The sequence below is a fragment of the Medicago truncatula genome, chromosome 2 (genome assembly GCF_003473485.1).
Source record: "Medicago truncatula cultivar Jemalong A17 chromosome 2, MtrunA17r5.0-ANR, whole genome shotgun sequence".
Lineage (NCBI taxonomy): Eukaryota > Viridiplantae > Streptophyta > Magnoliopsida > Fabales > Fabaceae > Medicago > Medicago truncatula.
The window spans coordinates 46312470-46327994 of NC_053043.1; the positions used below are offsets into that span (position 1 = coordinate 46312470).

General features: G+C 32.0%; 2 protein-coding genes across 2 annotated transcripts; both read right to left on the reverse strand.

Annotated features, from left to right (window-relative positions):
• Positions 1 to 376: 376 nt before the first annotated feature.
• LOC11422653 (aquaporin PIP2-7) lies at positions 377 to 2864 on the reverse strand. The gene is made up of 4 exons (XM_003597187.3): positions 2319 to 2864; positions 1343 to 1638; positions 1117 to 1257; positions 377 to 880 (listed from the first exon to the last, which is right to left on the reverse strand). Exons 1-4 carry the CDS (start codon positions 2629 to 2631, stop codon positions 767 to 769), a joined length of 864 nt encoding a protein of 287 aa, XP_003597235.1. The 5' UTR covers positions 2632 to 2864; the 3' UTR covers positions 377 to 766.
• Positions 2865 to 13959: 11095 nt separating this feature from the next.
• On the reverse strand, positions 13960 to 14718 carry LOC11416077 (60S ribosomal protein L12-3). The gene has a single exon (XM_003597190.4). It carries the CDS (start codon positions 14610 to 14612, stop codon positions 14112 to 14114), a length of 501 nt encoding a protein of 166 aa, XP_003597238.1. The 5' UTR covers positions 14613 to 14718; the 3' UTR covers positions 13960 to 14111.
• Between the last annotated feature and the right edge of the window lie 807 nt (positions 14719 to 15525).

Consider the following 15525-nt stretch of genomic DNA (forward strand, 5'->3'; position numbering starts at 1 on the left):
GATATTATAATCAGGGAGATTATGACCACAATGATAATTTAATTATGATACTAACCTCTTTCATTATATTATAGTTTATTGCATCAGATAAGCATTGAAACATTAATTTTAATAAATAGTTGTCAAGGTTATGACACATGTGTGGGTGAAATTTACATGTACCTTCTATGAGTGTGACCTCTAGGGTAAAATAAAACACTAATTAAAGTGGAAGGTGGAGTAAGGTTAATCATGTCTGAAAATGGACCACAAATAATTACATGTGGAAGCTCAATTATTGAAGCTAAGGTCAATTTTAGAAACAGAAAATGACTAATTGGAAACATTTAGAAGCATATATATATGATATATGATGATTTAATTTGAAACACACCACTTAAAGAAACAAGTAAAATGGAAATTTTCATTGAGATTGAAACATATCACATAAATTAAAGAGAACACATTACACATGAGAAGTTCTTGTTCTTGAATAAAAATAAACTAAAATAAAAATAAAAAAAGATAAAAAGGAAGGGATAAAAATACACCCTTAAAACATAAGCATGCTTATCTACAATTTTGAGGACCCCATGTAATTTTGGCTTCTTTATCCAATCCAAATTCCAAACACATAGGGCCATTACGAACATGGGATTGAAAGCAAGAGGACATAGCTCCACGAGGGACCAGTAGACAACTACTCAATATGATGATACTGTTATTCTTAAAAGGACCAACACCAACAACTCATACATAATAATTGAAACCAAACATCATTCATTCATTAAGCATTGCTCCTGAAGGATCCAAGAGCTTTAATTGCTGATCCTCTAAGGATGTATTGGTGGTAAATTGCAGCCACAGCAGCACCAATAAATGGTCCAACCCAATAAATCCACTGAACAAAAACAACAAACAACAAAATTAATTATAACAATCTCAATTATTAGCATATACTATAAACAAAAAAAAAATGTTAACCCTTTAAATAGAAAATTTTCGCAACATTATAGTTTTTTTATGTCAGTGCAGACCACAATGTGATCGCATCAATCAACTGCATTTGAACGTAATTCTCTACAATATAAGTAGTGCGTGTGTCTGACATGATATAATATGTTTAATTGAATTTACCTGATCATCCCAGGCTTTCTCGTTATTGAAGATAACGGCTGGTCCGAAACTCCTAGCGGGGTTAATGCCCGTACCGGTAACGGGGATAGTAGCCAAGTGAACCATGAACACAGCAAATCCAATGGGAAGTGGTGCCAATACCTATTTAATCAACAAAATAACCATAAGTCACAAACTAAATTAAGAAAACTATTAATCCCAAAAAAGTGATTAATTTGATACTTACAGGAACATGGGAATCCCTAGCACTTCTCTTAGGATCAGTAGCAGAGAAAACAGTGTAGACCAAAACAAAGGTACCAATAATTTCAGCACCTAAAGCAGTGCCTTTGCTGTAACCATCAGAAACAGTGTTAACTCCTCCTTTGTACCTGTTGTAGTATGATGTTTGGAACCCCTTTGCAAGTCCAGCACCACAAATTGCTCCTAAACATTGTGCAACTATGTATAGGAATGCCCTTATTAAAGACACCTTGCGTCCCACAAATAGCCCAAAGGTCACAGCCGGATTAATGTGTCCTCCTACAATTATTTAATATTACCAAATTAATTAATTTCAATTAAAAATATACATACACAACACAACACAAGTTTTGAGAATAAGTCCAATTTTGACTTATGTAACCAATGTTTGCAATTGCACATTATTTTTCAATTAATTTTCTTTTTAAGTTGTATAAAAAGTTAAGAGTGAAAAACAAACGAACAATCTCTGGTTGAAACCGGTTACACTGACGTTCAATGAAAATACACTAACACTATGCAACAATTTTTTCTAAATTGTACATATATTTTGGCCAATTTTAAATTGTAGTTATAAATACGAACAATATCATGAGTTTTCATTGAATGTCGAAATTAATAGTAAATCTCGATTAAACTCAACTAAAGAATCTATGTAAACACAACCATGGAAAGGGAAACTTAAAATTCCACCACATGTTATTAAACAAAAAATTGTTTTAGTTACTCTAAAGTGAACAAGTCACTTGTAAAATTGTTACTTTAGATGAGCCAAATTAACCAAAAAAATCAAGGTAAATCGTTAATTAACAAATCAAAGATGAATATTGTTAGAATTAGTTGGAATATCGTTTAAGGTTGTCACTATAAAGTGTATATCATACACTTTCCGACTAAATAACTAACTTGTAACTACCTTAAACAACATTCAACGAAATCAAGTGAGAACGGTAGCTTACCAGAGATACCGGCGGTGCAGTAAACAAGGATGAAGATCATACCACCAAAAGCCCAAGCAATTCCCAAAACACCAACACCATCACATTCTGTGTTACCTTTGATAGTGGTATCACTTTGTCTACTATAACCAATAATGGTCAAAACAGTGATGTATAGGAAGAGAAGAGTTGCTACAAACTCAGCTATGACAGCTCTGTACAAAGACCACTTTGTTAACTCATCTAAATCAAACAAAGGTGCTGGTGGTGGATCTTGGTAATCCTTAGCTGAAAATTCACCACCTTGTTCTTGAACCTCAACATCTTTGCCCATGTTTGTGTTCTTGTGTTTGTGCCAAGAGGTGGTGGGTGTGTGTTACTTAATTGAAGTGTACTATTTTTGTGTGGATTGATGAATGAGTAGAAATATGGTATTTAAGGAATCAAATGTGCCAATCAAATTCATTTTTAAATTACTAGTTTTTTGTTTGTATACGCATGTATTATGAACAATGACATTAATTATTTTACTATATAGTTTTTTTTTGCCGACCTTATTAGCTTGATTTCGCTTGCAAGACCCTACCACTATGCGGCTACTACCCGACCCAACGACTCTTAAATCCTTCTTTTTTGGATTCACCTCTTTGTTTATTTTCTTTAAAGATGCAATGGGCGAAATCACACACATCAAACGTTAAAAAATGAAGAATTACGGATTCGAATAGTTTCAAATATATTTGTGGTTAACCTATTTAATTTAGTCTGATGATATTGGTTTGGAACGAGTATTCTCCTCTTCAAAGTTTTAAATTTGATTTTTTCAGATGTCAGTTTAGTTGACTAATTTAACTTCTTAAAAATAATTAAGATTTTTTACAATGAGTTATATTTACGAAACTTGAGACATCGCATTCTATAAACAATGAAAGTGACTTTAGACATATATTTAGTCAAAAGGAGAAATGCAAGTTAACGAAAAAAATTAACATTTTACAGTTTTTTTTTTTAAAATTGCACTTGTAGAATATTTTTACATGATGATATCATAAGCTTCTATTGAATGTTGATGTAAAGTTTGTTTTCTTTTCCAAGTAGTTTAGTGGTTAGAGCTTGCACGTCAAAGAAGCAAGGTGTCAGAGGTTCAAATCTCGACGCTGCATATACCAATTGAGTTAAGCGAAATGTTGATGTAAAGTTATTTTACAATGATAGTTTATTTCAATTAAACTCTTATTTTATGGAAGTGCTGTTTTATTTTTTACAATTATCTATCTTATCTTGGTGGTCTTGAATTTTATCAATCTTCTTTCTGCAATTGATTATCGCTTTGGGTCCATCCCTTTGTTCTTACGAAATTGATGCGGGTTTTTATTTAATGCATAAGATAATGATATTGTAGTATTTTGAATAATAAATTTGACTATACGCTTTGTACAAAATAAAATTAAAAACTGACTATACCCTGGTAGAATTTTAAAGCATTATCCATGTCCATGGCTGAGAAATGATAAGCATAAAAAATTTGTAGGTACTAAAATACATGAAGGATATATGCTGAGATATATTATATTGACAATTGAAGAATGCAATCAATCATTGGTTTCAGTATTAAGTAATTGTTGATGTGATTAAAATAAGAGGGAAAGTAGTTGTCATTTTTGTTAGATGACAATGGCTTGGCTTGCCAGATGAACTTATCTGGACACACCTAAATTATAATCAAATATACCATTTTTAAAAATGAATTAATATGAAAGAGCTAAGTTTAGAACAAATAGGAATCAAAATAATTGTCCTTGCAAACCTCGTGAGGCCACAATTTATATTTTTTTATTTTATTTTTGACAAAACAATTTGTAATTATTTACACAGTTTTTAAACCATTTGGAGGTGTTGATTATTTCATATTATACAGTAATATAACTGTATATTATGATTGAGGAGTGATATTTGGACAACCAAAATCAAACAATTCTATTGACAACCTTTTTTCCTCTCTTCTTATTGGACAATAACAATAGAGAGAGAAAAAGAAAGAAAGAGAATAAAAGTATAATGTGAGTATGAGAGAGAAAGTTGTCACAAAAATTATTTAAAAATAGTTGTTCAAATATCATTTCTCATTATGATTTTAGAGCTGTTGAAAATTCCTTGCCTCATGCGGTTCAATGAACCTAAAATAAATACTTTTTGAAAATGTTACGAGTGCTTCGGGACATTGCTTAAAGATATTAAAAAAGGAAATTTTATAGTAGTTATTGCATTGAAAATGGTGTAATTAATTCATAAGAAGTAAAAAAAAGTTACATTTTTATTTCTAATTTCATTTTTTGGTATCCTTAACCAGTGCTCGAAAGCACCGGTTTGCATGACCCATATTTTTCTTCTCAATCTAAAATATGATCCGGGTTCCTAACACCTATGGAGTAAATTTTAGCTCAACCTCATGAAATTAACTTCTAAAGTAAAAAGACTTATTGCTGATTATAATCATCTATATTAACCTACTATCACCATACAATATTTTATAAAATTATAAAATATTTTTAAAAAGGTAAAAGAAAATATAAGTATTTTATTCAATAATAATAAAGATAAGTATTGTGTAACAAAAAACAAAATAAGTATTTGAATGGGTGGAGAAAGGCCTAGAAGATTCTAAATCAACTTTCAATACACCAAAAATGGAAATTCCAATAATGAATTAGCTATATATGAATCTAAATTAATTATAATCACATATTTTTTTGCTACATGAATATTTGATATCCTGATGTACGCAAGACTTGAATATGTAGTTTCTCATTTCTCTATATTTATTGTTTATAACTTTGTATTCAAGTATCATCTCGTCCAAATGAGATGGTCTAGAATTAAAAACGCTCGTAAACACTGAACATCAATCATTTACGCTAGACCCAAATAGTTAACAAAAAGCATGGAATTCATGGACAGTGACAGGATTAATCCATGATGAAGAAACATTGGCAGTCCAAGTCAGAATAAGCAATAAGCATACAATTTCATCATAAGCCAACAAGAAAAAACCTTCAGCTGAAAGTGCAAAGATAAGCTAATGAAATCAGAAATTATAACATTTAATTAAAAACTACACCGACCATCAAAAAGGTCCTTCTCATCTTACAGAAGCAAACATAGAATTCTTATTCAACATAAAATTGGCCTACAAATGTACAACACGTGGTTCTTTCTTAGCCATATCATAGCATCATTGATTGTGTTTGTGTTTGAAAATTGAATTCAATTGACAAATTATATTATGCACATTATATATTTGAAAAATGAGAACAAAAAATGCAATGAAATTGGCTAAGTGGGCGGCAATAGCAGCATACATACATGTCAATTCCGAATGCCTATAGTAATTTTGGTCACTATCATTTGCCACCCCCACCCTTTATTATTTTCTATCTATATAATATAAAGATTTTCTATAGTAAAAAATGAAAATAAACATTGCTTCAGTGGCATATATGTTGTCCATGTCAGGAGGGTGGGTGGAAAATTAAGAAGAGGACAAATATATGTCTAATTATTGTGGTGGGCCCCACTATATTAGTCAGCCTGTCATATATCATTCCACACAATTTATTATCATGACAGTCTGGAGGCTTCAAAGTATTAATTTGTTTTTTTATTTTTATTTTTTTATTTAGTAAATGTTTCTTTATTCTAATTATTTTTTATACTCTTGTGGATTTAGCTCTAAATGGGAATTTGTGTTGTGTGTAGCAATACATGTAACCAAAGACTGGGCCTTATCTGAGGTAGCGAAGAGCGTGACCACCTTAGGTTTCAAAAAATAAATATGAAATTTGGGTTTCAAATTTTTCTTTTAGGCTTTGTTTGTGAGTTTGGAGGAGAAGGGATGGGAAGGTTTGAGAAAAAAGGAATAATTAAGTGGAAGAAATAGAGGAAAATGGGAGAGGAGGGCTCGGATGGTTATATTTTCTTCATAATACAAAACCCTCCTCATTTGGAGGAACTAAAAAATTGTATTGGATGAGGGTTTTGGGGGGTTTTGGAGGGTTAATAAGAATTCTACAAATTTAATTTATGTTGTTATAATAATTGTAAAATTAAAAATAAAGTAATCGTATGCATTAATTTATCATTCTCTAAAAAACTACTCTTTTAAAATTTTTGAAAGATTTCTCTATTTTTCCTCATATTTTGCACCCCTCAAAGCCTTTTCTTTCCTTCCCCTCCAAACTCCCAAACAAAGCTTTAGGGGTTTATTAGACCCTAAAAAAAATCCTTAATTTTTTTGTATCAACTTTGATGTTTGTATAAGTTTATTAGTTATGACCCAAATTATAGATTTGCTCTAGACCACTAAAATCTCATAAACGGCACTACCAACAAGAAAGTATGAAAAAATATTAGAAGTATACTAAGTCTTCTTTGCATGATGTAGGAAATTTTCAGTATTAATCTTAATCTTTGTAATGAGAAAGAAAATTTCTTCAAAACTACATCATGCTATAATTATTCTTCCCAACTCCAGGCTCATCATATGTGCTATTCAAAGGATAATTGAGCTTGTTACATTCAAGATGACGTTTGAATTGGATTCAAAGCAATTGTTGAGGACAACACAAAATTAAGATAACAAAATTGAATATGAGATTATTATTTTATTTTATTTTTACAATATGAACAAGTCTTTTATTTTCTCAATTTTCCAACTCTTTGGTAGAGTTTTCTAGGAGGGAATCCTATGAAATTGTTGCTCCTAACTTAGTAGATGGACACATGTATGGCCATTCTTTAAAATTGTGATGAAGAGATGAAGCCACCAATTGTATTGCTTTGATTATTAGTGAAATTGCATAACTTTTTTCCATTAAGAATAGTCTTCGAATTATGATGCTCCACTCAGGAAAAAAAAAACTAGTATTTGAATTATGCTCAAAAGTCAAAACAAAACTACTATTTATAAATTTACACTAGTAATTTATAATGAATTCGAATTCGACCTTCTCTAATTGTGATACAATTTTTTAGCATCAAGTAAGTCTATTATTTTCATTACACACAGCTAGGATTGGACGGTATGGTGAGTATATAAATTGAAAAATATCCAAAAATATATATTTTCAAAAATAAATAAATCACACTTAAATGATGTTATACCTATTTAAATGTTTCGAATATCAACTACATAATCTATCAAAATAGAGTTTCTCTCATACATGTCATGCAATTATCTATGATACTTCTCTTTTCAATGTTTACTTCTCTAATGAGCTTGAAGCATAGTTTGGACTCTGGAATATATTTACATGAGCTGAAAAATATCTCTATTAGTACATCTTCAATTCAATATAACAGATTCTAGTTATCAAAGTCTTGTGAGTTTCACCAATTGACAAATACCATATCAATTCTAAATAATATTTACGTTTCCCTCGGATCTAAAGTTGAACTAAAAATAAATAATTCCGCTGTCTTGTTGTTTAATTTGTAATTGAACTCCCATGATTTGAGATTACTTTGTACATTAAATTTACATTTTCTGTTAAGTTAGTCACTTCTCTTGTTAGCTTACATAGTTGTAGTTTTTTAGCGTCCAAACATTATAAAAATGAAATAAAATAAGATAATACTAACAGGTGTTTTAAGAACATTGTTTAAGATTACATAAATAGAAATTTTATCTTGAAAATACAAGTCAAAGTAATCTCAAAATAATAATTACTTTTTTTAATTGCTTAAACAATGCTCTAAAGACATTTTTCGAAAAAACATAGTTGTAGTTTATTTCCTTTACTATTGTTAACTAGAGTTTGTTAAGTAATGTTATCCAATTTGTTTATTTCCTAACCTCTAACGGTCATCACCCAAAGAGTGACCATTCACACTGAGTTTCAAGACGCCCATCAGAAGAGGACTCCAACCAATTGATGCAGCAATTAACCACATGTTTTCGTTTTGGTTTAACCTCTGATGCGTGTTGTTATTTAACTAGTATTGTTGGAGGGCATTTGAAGCGTTCACCACAGTTTAGAATCTATATTAGCCCAACCAAATCGACACTCAGGAGAATCAAATATGAGATATTGAGGAGGAGCACATTCCACAACCCCAAATTGCATTGTGTTGGTAAGCATATTAGATATCCAATCTACAAAATTGCTTTTATGATAGTGAGTAAAGTCGATGGTATTAATGGTAAATAGTGTATATATGTTATGACCTAAATGATTAAATGTACATTTTTAATAACATAACTAAAAAGACTTAATTGATATAAACGTTAAACTTAAATGACTCAATAATTCATTTGGCTTAAATATCAAGTGATAAGTTACAAACGTGTTCTATAAAAAGTTACAAGGCCTAACAATTACTTTAATTGAACACAGGGCTTCAACAGCCAAAATCTAGATAACTTGACAATCCGACATCACACAAAAAATACCAATATCTTCGTAACTTTCTAAGAGCAATTTGGGGTGATAACAAATTGAGATTTGAATAATATGTTAAACCACAAAGAATTTACACTTATAAAGAATCAAACCAAGACTTATCTCTATTGCTTGCATATTATTTTCCATTCATTTTCTAGGATCAACATTAGAGAAAAAGTAAACAATCAATTAAGTTTTCATCAAGCCTGAAAAAGCTTACTAATCTTAATTTGACCAGAGAAAAGAAAATGCTTATAGAAACCTACTTTTACAGATTGTCACAACTCCAAAATTCAAAAGAGAGCTCTTCAACTCTCATTTTAGCATTATGCAAATTTTTTTACGCGGAAAATTGAAGGTTTGTTTTTAACAATAAAGAATATTTCTGTTTTTGTACCGAAGACGTAGCAAACGTCCTTCATATTAAAGATAACTATGGGACTAGTTACAAAATCAACGTTGAAAATTTAAAATTTCCCAATTTTATGTATGAAATTAAAAAAGGAGTTTGTTAGTGTTGATACCAAACAATTCACAGCATCACATCTAAAGACAAACTTGAAAGATACGGGGTTAGATGATGAGTACATCAAGTTGTACTTTAAACAATTCTTTGGTTGAGCAAATGATGTTATGCTCAGACAACCCATATATTATTCTAGTTCTTTTCGGGGGTAAGTCAAAGATATGAAGGCTTTTGGTAAAATCAATTCCGCAAAAGCTGTGTTTGATCACATTTGTGAATTTCTCAATGATCTTAAAGGGGAGGTAGGGAAGCATGAACAACACTGTTTCTATGGAACTGCTCCAGTTTTGGAGGTATTTTGTCGAACCAACCTTTTACATTATTAATAATTTCAGTTTTGAGCATTTTTCTATGCACATCGTTCACATTTGAGATTGTGTTAGGCATTCATATATGAAAGGATACCATTGTGCGGTCGTCGAAACTGGAAAAACGTACTTCAATTTTTTTATCATAATTGAGGACGTATTTCAATTTTTTTATCATCAATGAGGATCAGAAAAGCATACTTCAAGTTCTTATGGCCGCATGGATGATATCCTTTCATAGGCGAACGCCTAACACAGTCTTAGATGTGAACGATGTGTATAGGAAAATGTTCAAAATTAAAATTATTAATATTGTGAAAAGTTGATCGGAAGAAACATATATACCTCCAAAGATGAAGCAGTTCCCTAGAAACAATGTTTCCCAGACTTCCCCACTTCTCTTTCAAATATTTGAGAGATTCACAAATGTGATCATCAAATACAGATCTTTCCAAGTTGATTTTATCAAAAGCCTTCAGATCTTTGACTAACCCTCAAAAGAAACTGCGAAGGACCTTTGGGTTGCCTGAGCATAACAACATTTTCTCAAACAAAAAATAGGACAACAACTGCTTAAAATACAACCTACTGTGCTCATCATCTACCCCAGCATCTTTCAAGATTGTCTTAAAATATGATGTTTAGAATTGTAATCAGTCCCGATATCTTTGATATCAAAGACACTTGCGACCTCTTTGGTACATAAACAGAAAGATTATTTACCGTTAAAGACTTGATGAGGGCTTTTATCATTGATGTAAACTTTCAAAATGTTAGAAAACATGTTCAAAACCCTTTTGTAAGCGCTTATAGCTTAAGAGTTTATCGCATGAGAGTTTATATAATAAGAGCTTATGTTGGATAAGCTATTTGTGTTTGAATGAGTAGACTAAAAAATACTTACATAAAAACAAGTGTATGGATGTATACTTACAAAAGCACTTAACAATGAAGTGGCAGCCAGGCAGGGCATATTAAATAATATATTGCGTTAGCCAAACAAGACTTAAGGTCTATGTGGTGACTTAGCACAATTTGGTGTCCTTATATATAGGCAAAAATTATAAATATTTTGGAAGAGGTTTTAAAATTGCATCTAGAAGTTACATTATTTAAGAAAGGGTAGTGATATATAAACCACCTTAGATGATATATACCACTTGTACACCCACATATAATTGTGACATGTGTCCATGTGGTCCCTACACACATAAGAAACTCATCTTTTATGTCTCTCAAACACTCTCACATGGAAGTGGTACAATGTGTGTATAGAGGAAAGGGTGTTCATGAAACATTATCCTAAATCCTTCAGAAATGATACAAACTCCTACAAAGAACTCAATATAAGTTTAAAATCTTCAGAAATGATACAAACTCCTACAAACAATTATTGAGAAATTACAAGATCTAAAAAAGTTTACAAACTTTCCCACAAATACTATAAGTTTCAAATCTTTAAGAAGTTACAAATATATTATTAGCACAAGTTATAAATATTAAGTGATAAGTTATAAACGTTCTTTAAGAAAGTCAGTAGCCCATTATCTTAAAATGAAAGTCTAGTAGCCCATTCTCTGATAGCATGATAACCAGATTTATCCTCATAATTACCATATGTTGTTCCATACCAAGTTAATTATACCATCAGGTTCGTTAGTATTTGTAATGAGGATTTAGATAATCTACCTAGCTTCAAAAGGGAGGAACATGTTATTGATGGTATCAGTATTCCAACTCAGTGTTCCTATCCAAGAGATCCTTTACCAAATTAATGTCACTATGAATAGGTTTTATACTCCACAACTGAAATCCATTTTGGATACTCTTCCAAGAATAATAGCTCATGGTATGCACTACTAACATTTTAGGGTTCTCTAAATTGTTGGAAACTGACGTTGGAAAATAGTTTAACTCCTTTTGTTTCGTTCTTTCAATAGTGATTCTAACAAATTGATTGTCAAGGTACATCATTTTTAGTTTGCAAAAACTAGTAACAATTAAAAAGTTTTACAATTGAGTTATGTGACATTGTATTTCTTTGTACTCTTTTCACAACTTGTGATTATAGTTAATAATATTTTGTTTGATTGATTCAAAACTAAAAAAGCAAAAAGCAAATCCAAATTTATGAGTTCCTTGGTTTCACTATTTCATAATAGAATGAGTATTTACAAATTCGACTATGCAATGTCGAAACATATCAAGACAATAACATCTATAAAATATAAATGCAATCAATCTTTGATAATCCTATCTGCCGCTAATGATTGTTTTAGGTAACGTCTCTCTATTCATTTACAAAATATGGACGCATTTTAAAGTACAAAACAATCAAAAGTCAGCAAGACCATCTTCTTCACATTCTTCATCTTCAAATATGGTCTCTAGCTTAGGGGTATTGGAGGGTTTCCAAGGGAACTCAAGAAGTGAAGGTGCAACCTCCATCCATGGCTTCATTGTGGCGGGTCTTAGCTCTCTTGCCATTGCAGCAGCTTGTTTGTATGAATATACAATTCGACGGTGATGCACACGACGCTTGATGAAGCTTTATTATTATTATGTCAATCCCTCTCTATGTCCTTGAATGAAACACAGAGAGAGAATGCAAACGAAAAAAATTAACTCTTCAAAAAATTAACCTTAAAGTTTCTCTGAGATATTTGATGAACGCTATTGAGTGATCGAATGAATTGGTATTGAAAAATGAAGAGCACTATATATACATACATAAAGTGATTGAGGACATGGTTGTAAACAAAGGAGATGAGGAAACTACGCAACAAATTGAGGCAATGTAGAGATAGAGAGTAAACCACGTTGGCCAATAGCTTCAAAACCAATGATAAGGAACAAATATAGAGGATTTGTTTCATATGATTGTCAATTATAGAAAACAAATTATCTAGAGGATTAGAATGCCTTAAAATAGGAACAAGAGGACATATGTAAAATTTTCATGCATATTTCTATTTGTTTATGTTCTCGTATCTTTTCCTATGGTAACACCTTTTTATCAAATTAAATGACACGAAATAACTTCCCCCACAAAACAAAGTCAAATCATATCCAATAAAAATGATAGTATTAAAAAACCAAACTACATTATTTTTCAAATTTGGTTGTCTTTGCCTCTTTTGATGATGGGAATCCATCCAAGAATAGCAATATGGAGAGCTTATAAACTTAGAATAATTTTTTTATACCAGTGGCCTGATCATACATACAAGTGCAGTACAACCATATAGATGCTATAATCACTTCCGTGATTCACACTCATGATATTACTTTGTAATTTATAACCTAATGCATAACATTTCATGCATTCAAAAATCCAATACCAAATTATCTACACCATAATGCGCCACAACATTTTTTATTGACATAGAAAGAGAATTGTTCTTCCATGAAAATAAATTGAAAACTGAAAGTAAGGAAAATAAGGTATAGGACTGATACTTTTGCTTGAGTAAGGAAAATATTGGAAAACTATTTCAGCTAACTTTTCTGCTTACAGTTTATGTAGCTACATAGACAGCAGAACAAAAAAAAAAAAACATGTTATGAACAGAAACTTTATACTTATACAAGACTCTCTAATCCCAAACACAAATCTTATGTCCATTCAGGATAACAAAATGCAATGAAGATGCAAAAATGTGAAACAATTTATTTCAATCAAAAAACTTGCTATAAAGTTTCAACCATCAAATTTATGTGTATCAAAGTATGATCAATGATATGGTAGATCATTTCCTTGGACAAAGAAAAAATTTCATCCAAGTGGAGGATAGCCTTTATATTCTGTTGTTGTAGAAAAATCGTATTAGTAGTTATTTAATTTTTTGAAACGGCACTTCAAATAAGAGAACATGCTGATCCTTGTGTCATACGAGAAACATCCAAACAAAGCAAATAATTTAAGTATATCTATCGTATTTCCCAAATGGAGAAAATTTCAGATAGCCGGGAGTATATCGCGCTATGATTTACTCAGGTTAGAAAATAAACTAATACATAGTATGTCCCTCACAATAGCAGTGACAACAAAAACCTAACCTGGAATTGGATTCCTGCAGTACCAGAATCACACAGTATAAAATCTCAATCATTGGATTAAAACCAGACAGCTATTCTCACATCAGCTTAATTGCATTGTCTTTAAAAACTAAATTGAATCCGATAGTTCAACAAGTTCCATAACGAATTCAACTGCGATTTTATCTCAAATTTTAAACAGTCCAAGCATAGCTCCATAGGTCTTTCGGTTTGGTGTCGGTTCTAATTTTAAAGAATTACCACAATGCAAAATATCAACCTAATTGAACTGTTAAAAGCTGCTGTATCAGGAAAATCTATTTTCGAATAAAAAACTATGAGAGCATAAATTCGGCTAACTAGGGCAATGAATAATGATATGCTCACTATGTCAACAACTCCCAAACGCAAAACCAAATTAACAATTTTATAACACAATACAAGACAAATAAAGTGTAATACGCTCAAACCACAACAAAAACATATAAGAAAAAACACCTCCTTAAAAAGCAGGGATTTCAACCACTCCGCCATTAATTTCCTGCTGCAAGTCCTTAGGAGCCTTGCCATCCACGGTACATCCAACAGACACACACGTACCAAGAACCTCATTAACAGTGCCAGAAAGTTTCTTCGCCATCGACCTCGGACTCATAACCCTAGCAATGTCAATGACATCCTCAAGGGATATGTTCCCATTGTGGTTGATATGCTTGGTCTTCTTGCGGTCACGCTCCGGCTCTTTCAACGCCTTGATGACAAGTGCAGATGCCGAAGGAACCACCTCAATCTCCGCCTGACGATTTTGCACGATGAGCTTGGCTGTCACCCTGATACCCTTCCAGTCTTTGGCAGTCACCTTAGCAATGTCTTCTCCTATCTTTTTTGGGGAGAGACCGAGTGGACCGATTTTCGGAGCAAGTGAACTTGCCGCACCCACCTCACCGCCTGTGATTCGGACCTTCACCTCGGTTACCTGCGATGGATCAAGCTTTGGCGGCATGGTGGCTTAGTTGTCTAACAACTAGGGTTCCGAGATAAGAGGTTAGGGTCAGCAAATCGTTTTATATATAGGTTTCGTAACTTGATTTCCAATGAAACTTGATTCCCAAGTGAATCAAAAACCGCATTTCAATTCATTATCTTATCAGTTGGGCTTTGCTATGTGATGTCTTGCTGGCCCAACTTTGAAAACTTGTTTGTATCGTGAAAAGTTTACCTTATACCCTCACCTATTATATATTTTTGAGAATTGTTGTTGACACATGTTGTTTGGCTGAGAAACACTAGTAAATTACCCAAATACTCCTCGGCAGTTAACTGCCGAATTCTGAAAAAATCGGCTGCAGTTAACTCATGAGGAAAAATTCAACTTCACCCATCGGCACTTAAGTGCCGTGGAAACTGGAAACCATTTCGTTCAATTAAATCCATGAATAAGTGATGCCAATAGCATATATGGATGATGTCTTTCCACAAATTTTCATATTTTTCTAATATTGAAGTACAATTGTTACTATATAGCCATTGAGGAGTAATTAATTTATTTTGGCATAAACATCATAGAGTCAACTTGCATGTATGTCAATTTTAGATTAGATAGTATATGCACTACAATTCCTGAATCATGAGTCATATGATGCGTGTCCATGAAAGATAAGATGGGGAAAATTCTTGAATCATGAGTCACATGCTGGTGCTGCGTGTCCATGAAAGGCAAGATGTGGAGAATTAGATAGAATGATTCTGTCAAAATGGTACAAACCATGAGCTTCTTGTGGGTTTTGTGAACGGAATTGAATTTCGGCAGTTAACTGCCGAGGTTTTCCTCGGTAGTTAACTGCAGCCGGTGTCTTTAGAATTCGGCAGTTAACTGCCGAGGGATATTTAAGTAATTTACTCGTGTATCTCAGCCA